The sequence below is a fragment of the Anneissia japonica genome, unplaced genomic scaffold, assembly GCF_011630105.1.
Source record: "Anneissia japonica isolate Jap-2015-1 unplaced genomic scaffold, ASM1163010v1 scaffold287726_len2788222_cov184, whole genome shotgun sequence".
In the NCBI taxonomy this organism is placed as follows: domain Eukaryota; kingdom Metazoa; phylum Echinodermata; class Crinoidea; order Comatulida; family Comatulidae; genus Anneissia; species Anneissia japonica.
This window is the reverse complement of record NW_022705125.1, coordinates 2,466,427-2,479,367: the sequence shown is the minus strand read 5'-3', so window position 1 is coordinate 2,479,367 and position 12,941 is coordinate 2,466,427. Positions and strand designations below refer to the sequence as shown.

The 12,941-nt window shown below is 39.3% G+C and overlaps 2 protein-coding genes across 2 annotated transcripts; one reads left to right on the top strand and one right to left on the bottom strand.

The window, feature by feature from the left end:
* Positions 1-677: 677 nt before the first annotated feature.
* Positions 678-5,119, bottom strand: LOC117105296. The gene is made up of 3 exons (XM_033246413.1): positions 5,004-5,119; positions 3,864-4,327; positions 678-3,089 (listed from the first exon to the last, which is right to left on the bottom strand). Exons 2-3 carry the CDS (start codon positions 4,310-4,312, stop codon positions 2,471-2,473), a joined length of 1,068 nt encoding a protein of 355 aa, XP_033102304.1. The 5' UTR covers positions 4,313-4,327; positions 5,004-5,119; the 3' UTR covers positions 678-2,470.
* A 1,324-nt stretch (positions 5,120-6,443) lies between these two features.
* Positions 6,444-12,434, top strand: LOC117105341 (TNF receptor-associated factor 4-like). The gene is made up of 5 exons (XM_033246463.1): positions 6,444-7,144; positions 7,619-7,772; positions 8,965-9,285; positions 9,878-10,217; positions 11,283-12,434. The coding sequence occupies exons 1-5, from the start codon at positions 6,867-6,869 to the stop codon at positions 11,609-11,611; spliced, it is 1,422 nt and encodes a 473-aa protein (XP_033102354.1). The 5' UTR covers positions 6,444-6,866; the 3' UTR covers positions 11,612-12,434.
* The last annotated feature ends 507 nt before the right edge of the window (positions 12,435-12,941 follow it).

Below are 12,941 nucleotides of genomic sequence, written 5' to 3'. Positions count from 1 at the left end.
TGCTCCCAGTTAGCAGCTGTAGGCCATAGGAAGCGGAATTCACCAATCGATACCGTTTGTATGTCAAAATTGTCCTTTAACGCAACATAACAAAATCACAGTATGGCCTGACTCAGCATACACACACACACAACCAGACACCCACACGGAAAGGATTTTAAAAGTAAATGGCCGTATTCGACTGGTCGTTCTTCGTTAAACCACGCCCAACTACGCAGTGGTAAAATCCTACTTAACGAAGACGACCAATCGAATAGAAAACTGTATTAAATACTCGACAACAAAACAAAATGGCTGCTTAATTACCGCGATGGGTTTTTCGTAAAAAAATGTTTTCATCCAGTTTTTTTTTTTTTTTCAATTCTTTTACCCTAAAATTATTTTTTGACTTCAATGTGCGTAAATATTATAATTTTTTATTTTCTGAAATTTAATCTAAATTATATCGGGAACAGTGTAATTTCACTGTTCCCTGATTATATTAACTCAAATGTTGTTGCTAAATTGACCAATCGACCATATTTTTTTTGGTAACGTGCATAACTTAACGCTGATTAACGCGCTCTGGTTACGTTATTTTCGTTGTCAACGAAGTCTATTTTACGAACCAGTCGAATGAAAATAATACTCAACGAAAATTCGTACCCAACGAAATGAACCAGTCGAATAAGCCCATTGACTACCTAGGAAGTGAAAACAGAATTTTAAAATATTTGCAACTTTTTGGACTTTTCAAACAGTCCATTCTAACGATAATTATACTTCATGGGAATTTCAGAAACTTATAGGATATATTGGTCTATATAAGCATAATATCCGGCAACTCGTGTATGTGAATTGTTATTTCTATTTTAGTTCATTTATGTTTCTTGTATTGCATTTATTAACCAAAAAATAAACTTCTCAATTCATCCGGAGAATATGTCTACCATTTCACAATAGGCCTACACTGTATTCACACAAAATTAGTTCCAATTTAAAGTATAATTCTAACTTATCGGTCAATTATAGCGTTGTCAAACTGGGTGCTTGACTTTGGTTTTTTTATGTAAGAATTTGAGCATTTTATTCTGATCGACTAAAATAAATTCGTTGACGATTTTCTTCAATCGCAATTATTTTGACTAATGCTCGTATTCTACCAAAATGTCGCGGCTCACTTAGCCAAACCAATGTTTGTAAAATACAACAATGGTTGTCAGTACACATCTCATGGCGATAAGCATATCAGTTAGATAGGGCCTGCACTGTATAATATAAAGTTCCTAATTCCTCCATGGTTTCAAAGACCAGAGCCGTATCCAGGATTACCATTGGTATTAGAAATAAAAGTGGTGCAACTCTATAATATCATTCATTTTACATTTATTATTCGTTCAGGTTATATAGACCTACATGTACTATACTTATAGGCCTAGCGTTGTTAATGGTCGGTCAAAAATAGCAAAAGAAGAAATGGTTATTAAATTTTGCATTTTGAAGGATGTGCAGGACAATGTCGTGTAAAACAAACAGAAACTTTACTTGGATTTCCCAGAGAGCACACTACAAACAATAGCTCCGTACGTAAGTATCTAATTTTTTATCCATGTATCTATTTTTGTAAACTTAATACAGGGGCTGCGCCAGGAATTCCCCGACGAGAAGGTCCAAGCTCCCAGACAAGTGGTCCAGCCCCACCCTCCCCGTGGGAGAAAATTGTGTTGATTATGGTATTTTTTTTTTATCGCGCTTGTGCACAACACCTCGCACATACGGTAGCACTGCTTGCACTAAACAGTTTTTAATCCCTAAAATTTGTAAAATAAAGTCATACCTAAATTGTATTTTCGGCGGTTGAGATTTTCATTTCTTCGACGACCTTGCTGGAAATTCCCCGACAGGGGGTCAAAGCGTGGGGTCCAGATGTCCCGACGGGGTTTGAGAAAAGTTTTGGATGATTTTTGTATGTCGGGCATATAAGACGACACTCGCCATCGTCGGTATTGCTACTTTTTATTGTATACCGATACTGCCCACTGCCGGCGGAACCGGGGTGGGGGATAGGCCGGGGGTATTGCCCCCCCCCCCCACTCTTTTGACAGAAAATATATAATGTCTATGCAGATTTTTGTGTATTCCCATTCATCTTACTAGTGGGCCCCTTCACTTTGAAAAACGTTCCACCAGCCCTGCAGAAATGGTCGCCCAAGACTCAGTTCGAAAAGAAGGTACAGATAAGCAGACATTGTTATTAGTTCTTTGACAGTTATAACGATGATGGTGAGTTGTGGGATTTTATGGCAATGATGCTGATTATGATGATGATGATGATGACAGCGAGAGGTTGCAGGTTCGAATCCCGCAAAACAGGTCTCTGATGGGAGTATAAATTACATAAAATGATGCATCGAAGTGATGGGTACACGTATCCTAAACAAATTTAAGAAGAAATTGTTAAATTATAACTCGTTTACATTTGTTCTGTCAATCATTTTCCTATGCTTCTTTCAATATGTTGCTCTTCTGTACAATACTGACTGCCTTGTATGATCGTATTACTACCTAGAAGACTCACAGTTCTTCTGAAAGGTACTCGGCGAACAAGAGTGGGATTTATGGGGCTGCATTTTACCGATGCTCTCGATGTTCGATGCAAATAACCCTCAGGTGAAGACTGATATTCAGCGGATTTTAATGGACAAATATGACGGCTGTTAAGTCTTATTTGTGAGTGAAAGGGAATCCTTAGAAAACTATTTTCTAACATCTCCCTGTCTATAGTATTGTTAGTTAGGCCTGTCGACGATTTGACGGTTTCTGTTGAGGACGTCGTGCAGACACTGAAGTCATACACATTCTGGATGTCAAGAGTGGCAATGTGGGAAGCCTCGACAGCAGGTTTGGAATTCAGACTAGTTCGCTGTCGAATGTAACCGGTGGGAATTGCAGACGTTGCCTTTGTGTTCCGTAATGGTGTCAAATTCACCGTCACTCCTCTAATATTCGAGTCATTGACATGCAGCACTTGCTTCTTCTCGTACACTGGACTCTCTTTTTCGTGATCTCCATCTGAGATATTATATTCCTGTTCTTTGTTCTGTAATTCTCTGAAAATAGAAACATGTGAATGTAAAGGTCGAGGAAAAAAAAAAAAAAAAAAAAAAAAAAAAAACCCTGACACATCAAAGAAAACTCCTGCCAAACATAACACCATAACCACATCTCCATGCATAGTAAGGATATAGACTTTACATGTTTTAACAAACGACTACATTTAAAAAATTTGAAGGGTGTTTATTCGAAGGAGGCGTTTCTTTTTGGGTTGTAAAATGGATACGTATAAAATCAAATAAACACTCCTTCATTGTAAATGATTGACTTTATTCTACCAGATTAAAATTCAAGATTCAGTTATTGACTTGTCCATAAACAATTCAAATATAATATAAAAATGGAAAAAATTGTTTTAATACTAAATAAAATATTGGTAAAGAAAATGTGTTGGGAATGGTGTTCTGGTTATGGTGGGTAAAGCCGACCTCCTAAGGACTCCAAAAGTGTAGGCTTATAACAGGAGGGGTAGTAATGGAGTCGAATGATAGGAAAAATCCACCACCACAGTTTAAGACGCGTAGCGTCAGTCATGAGTAATTTGCATATGTATTTTAATGGTAAAATAAATAAATCATATGAAAAATGAAATATTGTTTTGGAACTATTGTTATATCGTTACCCAAAATTTCGAGATGAGGCCTATTGTTGTTGTGGAAAAGAGTGGGCGGGCAACCAAGTGCTGATTTTTACTTGGTGAATTAATTGACAATAATGTTTGTACGTTTTGTTGCCTCATAGTAGACGGTCACCCCGATCATTCCACTCACCTGACTAATCGATTCAATTTCACTTTGACAGCAAACGATAGTCGTGTCATTAACGATGCATATTCATCTAAAACGCGCCGACAAACGCCTTCACATGTATTCAGAGTTCGATACTTTTCCATATACATCTTAATATCCTCACAATGTGTAAAGGTGACGTTCCTATTGGCTTTTGATTGGTTGTAATAAAGTCTGTAAGGGAATATAGGCTTGGATTTCGGCTTTCCTGACAAAAAGTCCACAGGATGTCCGTTTTCACGCGATAACCATCCACCGAAATCATTCGTCGTACCATGTCTGTCATCATAGGCTGCATCATAGTGATTATATTTGGAGCTTATGCGCAGTAAAGTTAAAGTAGCGTTTTCCGCTTGCCTGACGTCAGAATGCTCTACACAATTTTGGCAAGTTTTAATCCCACATTGTCTCATCTTAATACCTTCAATCATTAATTTAAAAAAAGTCTGCAAAAGAAAGAATGTCTTTTGATAACCATTATTAAAATGAAGAAAAAAATAACTTATAAAAAACCAATTAAGCCTAGTCAATACACTTATATGGCATATAATAGGCTACAGTTGTCGGAAGACTTTATTCAACGAAAAGGAATATTCATAATGTTAGAACATTAAATGTTATTCTTATTTTTAAAAATATTAAGATAAGACAGAAAACCTGGTTTTCTTGGATTTTTTTTATAATTTGGATTTTAAGGTATTGCATAATATGCAATAAATATGCAGTATCTTTGATATGGAGAAGCGCCTCCATAGTAATAAGTATAACTATATAAACATGTAAAAAAAAAGTTCTCAACTAGATTAGAATCCAAGATATACCCTGGTTTCCTTAAAATGCTAAAGTGCCTTCAGTGCAATCGTTCTACGTACAGCGTAGCATTTCCCGACGCAATCGGGAAGGTTTCTCAATTTTACCTTCCATAAGCAACATCAACTTGTCGGCCATAGCGTGTAGCGATTGTATGGAAACAAAGCTTGAATTAGAACACATTTTGTTCTTATGGTATTACAAAACGACAATGTATTTCCATATCATAACAGAGGAGAAATCTGACGAAGAAATTTGTAACATAATAACGTAATTATATATTACGTTATATAAGAAAAAAAGTCAACATACCTTGATATCATTCACAGAACAATACGTTCTCTCCAGTGTTACTTTGTTTGGTTTGTTTTATTACCTAAAGTTGAAATCAGTTCAGATATAATTATGCCATTCCGTCCATAGTCACCTCCTACAAGTGATTCGTAGATCTTCAGTTAATCTTGGTAGCTTGATTTGTCCTTGATATGACGCAACGTACGTAATCAGTGGAGAAAAGAAAAGAGAAAAGAGAACAATGAACTATGAAAAACACTATACTATTTCTGCATGCAGCTGAGCTGCGCCGATGAATGGTGTTGTAAGTTAAACTCGGAGTTCTTTAGCCTCACAGCAGTCAACATATAGACTATACTATCATAAGACAGCATGATAATCATGATAATCATCCTCGAGTCTCTGGAATTTTGTACCGCAGGAAATAGTTGACTCCCCAAAAGTCAGCACGGTCAAGCTCTGCTAAGCTACCATGGGATACTTTTCACTTCGGTTTTATTTTTTTTTATCAAAAAGAGGAAAGAAGAAGCAGAAATATTATTAAAAAGTTAAAAACATAAGCGAAGCCACGTAGAGAGAAATGTTTATACATCTGCGAGCAATGTTGCATATACCAGTTTGCATTGTGCGAGTATACTCTATTTATAGAGGCTAATACAATCGGTACCAGAAGATGATAATGACGATGACGACTAGATTTAATAAATCTGTGTGCCAAAGCTGGCCTAACATCTCTCAACATAATTATGAAAAAAAAATGCCGACATATTCTAAAGTACCGTGAAGTACATGACTGTCCTCTCTATACTATATTGACAGATAAGCATGACAAAAATGAATGCAATATACAGTAAAGACAGTATACAAGAATTAATTTAATACAAAATCAGTGTGTAAATGAATCCTTTTTTTATCCAGTAAGTTTAAAATAAGCACAATTGTAAGCATTGTTATTAAAGACAGACTCGTAAAGGAAAAATTTATATGTTGAACAATTACTGACGGGTGTTTGAAGGAAAACTCAGGAGCGGTTAATGAGATACACATTTTTTTAATATTTAGGGGCGTAACCACCATTTTTCACCTTGTCCACAGTTTTAAAATACAACATAAAAAAGATTTCCTAAAGGAGGTACAAATACAGTTAAGATACGGTATAAGAAATTTATTTGTAGTTCTCATGTTCCAGAAATGTATACAGAACTATAGGCCCTACATTGTTTTTTTTTTCTTTAGTGGGATCCTCCCACATTTATCTCTCATAACATCAATTTTAATCCCTAAAATTTTGACAGCTTATAAAGACATGCTTGAATTACAAAGTATATTCGGCGCTCGAGATTTGATTTTTCCCCGACCGCCTTGCTTGAAATTCCCCGACAGGGGGTTCAAGTGGGGGTCCTGTGTTCCCCGACGGGGGTCCTTTTCTCCCTGGACCCCCTTCTAGCGCCGCCCCTACTGTTAACTGTTAACAGAACATTCCTTGAATATACAATATATTACAATAGTCATGGGCATATACATTTTTAAACATTTTCATGAGCATTTTATAATCATTTTTTTCGTTCTTATTTATTTATTCATTGGAAGGTAAATTGCTTGTGTAGGCCTACGTCACCCCCTGATTTAAATATTATTGACAAAAACATGTCTACGTAAATCGTAAAGCAGTATCGTTTTATATATTATGTAAATAGGTGGAGTGACGCGATAAATTATACCAGAACGTGACATCTAACAAAGCGGAGCTGTTGATATTGAAGAGTAGAATCGATCAGTGAAATCATAAAAAATGTCCAAACTCTGAATAAATAATACGATTCAGCCATATTCATCTTCTCCCTACCAACCGACAGTATCAAGGAAGGATAATTCCCTGCCATGGATTTCGACGAAATTCCAGATGACTTATATCAATCTGGATCTGATACTTCTTCAGTGACGCGATCAAGTTCTGGTCACAGCAGAGATGCAATCAATGACGTTGCGGACCATGACTCTGCGTATGAGTCCACATTAGATGGGGTGAAAGTCGTGTTCGAAAATCCGATTGACGAAAAATACAAGTGTGTATTTTGCCAAAAAATCCTTGTGTTCCCGATTCTGCTAGAGGTATGTGGACATCGGTGCTGTTCATCATGCTTACCCAAGCTTCTGAGGTAGGTCTAGATCTGGCAGCAGTGATGCTTGGACTCTAGTTGCTAAATTTTTTCAAAACAGGGGTGGATCTAGGGGAGAAAAAAAGAAAGAAAAAATGAGAAGAAAAGAAAGGAGAAAGAAGGAGACCACGGTACTTCAAAACAAGCTATTCTTTAAATTTAAATTAAATGTAGCAGTGTCTATTAGCAAGCATTTATAAATAAAATCTAAAACATCATTTCCCACAATTTGCTCGGTGTTTCGCACGTCATATTCCCCATACCCAGAATTTTGCGCCCCGGCCAAAGATAAAGTCTGTAGAATGTTCACCATTTGTTAGTAGACAGATTGTGAACATTCTTATGTGTGTTTCTATTTCTTTTTTGATGATTAACCCAGTATCGTTATTACCGATTATTAATAAATAAGATGAAAAAATAACCATATGTATGAATATAGCATGGGTAAACTCGTCTGTTTTGCTAATTTCGCAGGGAAAATCAAAGATGTCTCCTGGACGATAAGCCAATATCACGTGACAACGTTTTCGTAGACTCTGCGTTTGGTCAGGAGATCGGTAAACTGGATGTGAAATGTGTGAACCACGTCAAGTTTTGCACTTGGACGGGCATCCTCAGCGAATCAAAGGTAAACATATGCATCAGTGGCGGATCCAATGAGTGACGAAATTTTCTCCGGGCAGCAGCAAAAAAAAATATTGTGGACGGTCTCGCCCGCAACCCCTCGAACCCGCTAAGGGTCTTCGATTTGCTGCTCCCGCTCTCCGGCAATAACAATTCAGGACCCGCCACTGAGCAACCTGCTGCTCTGTCATCGTCACAAGGGCGGATCCAGAAAATGAAGTTAGTGAGGAGAGTACGTTGGCGAGGGTCAAACTTTGAAGGAATAAAGACTGATAAGCCCGTCCCCCAAATCCATAACCATGTATTTATGAATTGATGTTAAGCTTAGTAGGCATGATTTTATTATTTTATGCCGGTTGCCGGCGACAGTGATTGATCATCCTCCTGGACCTCCTCAATTGTACCATGTCTCGCCCGCACTCCCTCGAACCCGCTAAGGCTCCTCGTCGATTCGCGCTCTAAGGCAATAACAATCCAGGATCCGCCACTGGGCAACCTGTTACAATATTAGCCAGATCAATACAATTGTTTGAGTGAATTGTCCATACAATTAGCTCCACACAATGTTCTGAAATTGTAAAAATGCACTTCCCTGTACAGTAGCGGATTTAACGGGGTGGGGGGAAACCGGCCCGGGGTCCCCAAAATTGTAAAGAATTGTAGAAAAATTTTTTTTTCAAATTTTAAGACTGAGAGTATCATTTCAGGTCATCTATTTTTTACCTCAGCCCCAACCATGGTGGGGTAAGGTGGTATAGACCATCCATCTGTCAAAGTCCCGCCCTGGTCCCCCTCTATTTTAAAATCCTAGATCCGCCACTGCTCTGCTTTCAGGAAATTCGTCATAAAAAAAGCACCAATTCAACGAGCTGAGTTGAATATCTACGTGGTTTTGATACTTGCCGCGCCTGGATTCAATTCCTCTCAGCTGCGTTGCATAATTTTTTTCTCATGACTAAAACAACTCCACTCCATAAACCACATATTGAAATTTAGTTTGTGTAAGGCATCGTGTGTATATGTGGTGGGGGGGGGGGGTGGGTGTGGGTGTGTGTGTGTGTAAGTTTGTCTTTTCAAAGGGATGTATAGGACAGTAATATACTGCATTCACTATCCCTACATGTGTACTGTTGTTATGTGCCTGAATAAATAAATAGAATACTAGCTAATTATTGTTATTTATTATATTTATTTAGGAACACATCAAGAAGTGTTTGTATGTCGAAATAGAATGTCCGAATGTTTGTGGCGCAAGAATGAACAAAATGCACATGGAAGCACATCTAAAGGAAAGCTGCCACAAGAGAATGGTTACTTGCGACTTCTGTAGCAAGTGCATATTCTACAAGGACGAGATTTCGCACTACAACGTCTGCTCAAACTTCCTGGTGCACTGCCCGAACGGGTGCGACGTCACGGTACAGTATCCGCGACACAAGCTGGAGAAACACCTGGACACGGACTGCCCATTGCAAGTCATAGAGTGCACGTTCGCCTATCTTGGCTGTAAATTCACGGTAAGCCTATTTAGTTTCTGCTTTCTTTCTCGAATAGCAATCTTCAGTCAATGAGCGACATCACCACATTTGGCACTTTCACTTACTTATAGATTTACACTGCGACCTAATAGGCCAAATAGGCCTACAAATACATTGCCGCTCTTGCTCAGTTTCTTGTTCACATGTATGCAGTAGTGGCGCCATGATTTTCCCGACGGGATGTACGACGCTGGGGGGGGGGGGGGGGGGGGGGGGAGTGATGTCCCCACCAGAAAAAGTGGGTGTGGTCGGGCGTCGCTCAAAATCTCTGAAAAGTGTTCCAGAATGGCGAAGCCCCCGAAAAATATGACAATTTAGGGGTTTCAAAGGCTTATTAATCGATTTTAGAGTCTACTAATATGTAGAAAATACAGACCTATACATGTTTTCTCCCCGACGAATTGTGGTTTTACTCCCCGACGAGGGGGGTGGGGTGGTTTGGCAGATTTCGACGATTCACGGGAGCCTAAAAGCTCTCCCGTGTCAATTCACAGGGGCCAAATCCCGGTGATACACAAGCGCAATTTAATCACAATCTTCGATAATGTTTTATTGATGTGCCTTATTGCAGACAATCCGTTCAAAAATGCACCACCACATGAGAGACAATAAGGACATGAATCGTCACGTGGCAATGATTGGAAAGAAGGTTCTCGCACAGGGGCAGCTTTCTGACACAAACGCGGTTGCCATGGAAGAAGAAATGAGCTTGCTTAAGACATGTGTTGAAAAGGTTCAAAACCTTGAGAAAACGTTCGGGTCTCACTTGGTTTGGAAAATCGACCATTACGCAGAGCGTCTTCAGGACGCAAAACTTGCCATAAAGACAACTATCTTCAGTCCGCCATTTTTAACGGGCAGAAACGGCTACAAGTTGGCTTTGTCTGTCTGTCTAAATGGTGATGGGAAAGGTAAGAAAATTCACATATTTGTGGATTATATCAATTCAGTTCAGTTTTTTTCTCCCATTGATGCCAGTCGCATCCCAGAGGCCGTCTTCTAACATCCAAATGTATGCTGTCCTGGATCACACTGATGAATAAAGCACATAATTTGCAAATAAAAATTAATCAGCCATTGTTTCATCTAAGGTTTTCAACATTGATGTCGGGCACTCATTTTGCCCGACGGTCATCAGTGCTATGGAGCTTGCAACGCTACGGCGCGCATAACCGGTCTTTTTTAATGGTTTCCTATATTAATTGTCCCTTAAGACTGCCACCATCAATAAATGACGTCGCGTCGTCTAGCACTCACAGGAAGCAGAGTTGGACTGGTGCGACGGTCGACCGCCGTCGTACGACGCAGTGAGTGTTGGGAATAGAGGGTGGCATTATTGACATCTATCTGATCTGTGCATGCGGATAATATGATAGCAATACGCAGGGGCGGATTTAGAGGGGCGGCCCGCCCCCGCCCCCTTCCCCACACTTTTGGAAAGTCAAAAAAAAAAAAAAGGAAAAAAAGGAAAAGAAAAGAAAAAAAAATGATCGCCCAAAATGCCTCAGAGGTTATTTTCAGGCGTCTAGAACACAGAAATTTCGGAAGGGCATGCCCCGGACCCCCTAGGCTATTGTTATCTTCGATCGGCCCCACTTTCGGCCCCTCTTCCGGCCCCACCTGTTGGATATCTCTGGATTCGTCCCTGATATGTAAAGCCGGGCATACATCGTGTCGGCTGACCAATCCATTCCTGCTCTCCTGTGACCTGACGACGCGACACGGTCTGCTGATTGTGTGACAGATCGATCGTCATTGAAAACTCTCCGTGTACCTTGTCGACTTACGTATGAATCGCTTCGGCCGACGACCACTGGTGTGCAACCGGAACCAGTTTAACGAAAATTTCATTAGACGTCCTTATATATTAATATCTATAGAATTATATAAAACTAAAAAAAAAAATGAACTGTATTTATTATCTATCCCTATATTTTTGTGTTGAGGGATCCTAATTTGATCTATTTTCTTCAAAGGTAAAGGTCATTTTATGTCAGTGTTCATCTGCATATGCCGTGGGGCGTACGATGGCATCTTACCGTACCCCTTCACACACCGGGTCACGTTTACTCTCATCGACCAATGTGAGGATCCAAAGGCTAGGTGTAATATCTCGTACAGCATCAAACCCAATCCGAGCAAAGAGAACAAGTCTTTTTTGGGCAGACCGCAGGCGGAGCGCAACCACAGCTTCGGGACCTCCAAATTCGTGCCACTGAACGTTGTGAAGACCAGAGATTACATCCGCGACAATATCATATTTATAAAGGTTCGAGTGGACCATGACGAAAAAATGGGTTTATAGAATAAAACATTATTTATATAATTACCTACTACATAGGAACACATTATTTGTCAATTATTTTATGTATTGTGTACTATCGAACGTCACGTTTCAAAAATATTATAACTCGCCACCATCAATAAGCCTATGGCATACCGTATTCAACTTCTTAATGATAGAATAGTCTAAAGCTCTTTCTGTCCACATTATCCAATTTTTGTAACGTACCCGTCCACGTATAGGCATGATGATGTCATATTACATCCAAAATATGGGCATATCACAGTTGTTTATCACATACAATTTGATACCGTGGACAGAGCGTTACAGAATGTACCGGTACTGATTAGTTATGTGCATATGAATCGTGGTATAGATGGGACAGACAGTTTAATTTCCCGTCCTACAGAAGAGGCGTTTGGAGTAAATACCCACCGGGATTATGCTTTAATGTAGAGGTGGTGCCAGCAGGGAGAGAGGAATTCCCACACCCCCTGTCAGACAGGCCTGGGCCCCCCTATCATCCGGTGCCACGACGAAGTAGTCGGATAAAAAAAAATAATAATTTGCTTATCCACATACGTTATTTTGATTGCCAATTTCTTAAAGCACAATTTGGCCATAAAAACTCTCCCCGTCAACCCTACCAGACTTTTTTATTCCCGGATTCCGACCAAGGCTCTAGTTGGCAACGTAGTTTGGACCTCTCTTTCGGACATGTCTGACCACTTGTGGCCAAATTTCTGGAGCCAACGCTGCTTCAAAGCTAAAAACATAATATTATGCTTGCGCTACTTCGGTGTATTTATAAGCATTGTAGTTACAAATGCAGATGTAGGTGTAAATATTTTAGTTGGAGAGATAGCTGACATTTATTTAAAGTATTGAGTGCAAAAGGTTTGAGTGTGCAGTTCTATTGTACTTTGCCTACAAATGAAGGAACGGGGCATCTTAAGTTGCGCAATCCTGGGGTTTGGTCCCTAAGGGTCCCAAAAGTGTGACCCAAAAACCCATTTAATTAAAATTTCGAGTGCAACATCCGTTTCAAGTAGGTTGCATTTAGAATACCCCTCTAAATAAAGGGGCGCAACTTAAGACGTGAAAATGCCTGGCATTATTAATTAAGACACAGACTAATTAACGGCGAATTAATGATTTAATTAAACTTTCGAGTGCAACAAAAATTCTTTTTGCAAAACATAACTTAGTGACCCCAGACATTATAAGCACAACTTAAGACATGATTTTTCCTGGGGTTTGTAGATAAGATGGGGTGGTTTGGCGCTGAGGGTTATGAGAACCCTTAAAAATAGACTTCTACAAAAGAGGTAGTGCAACAATTTTGATAGCT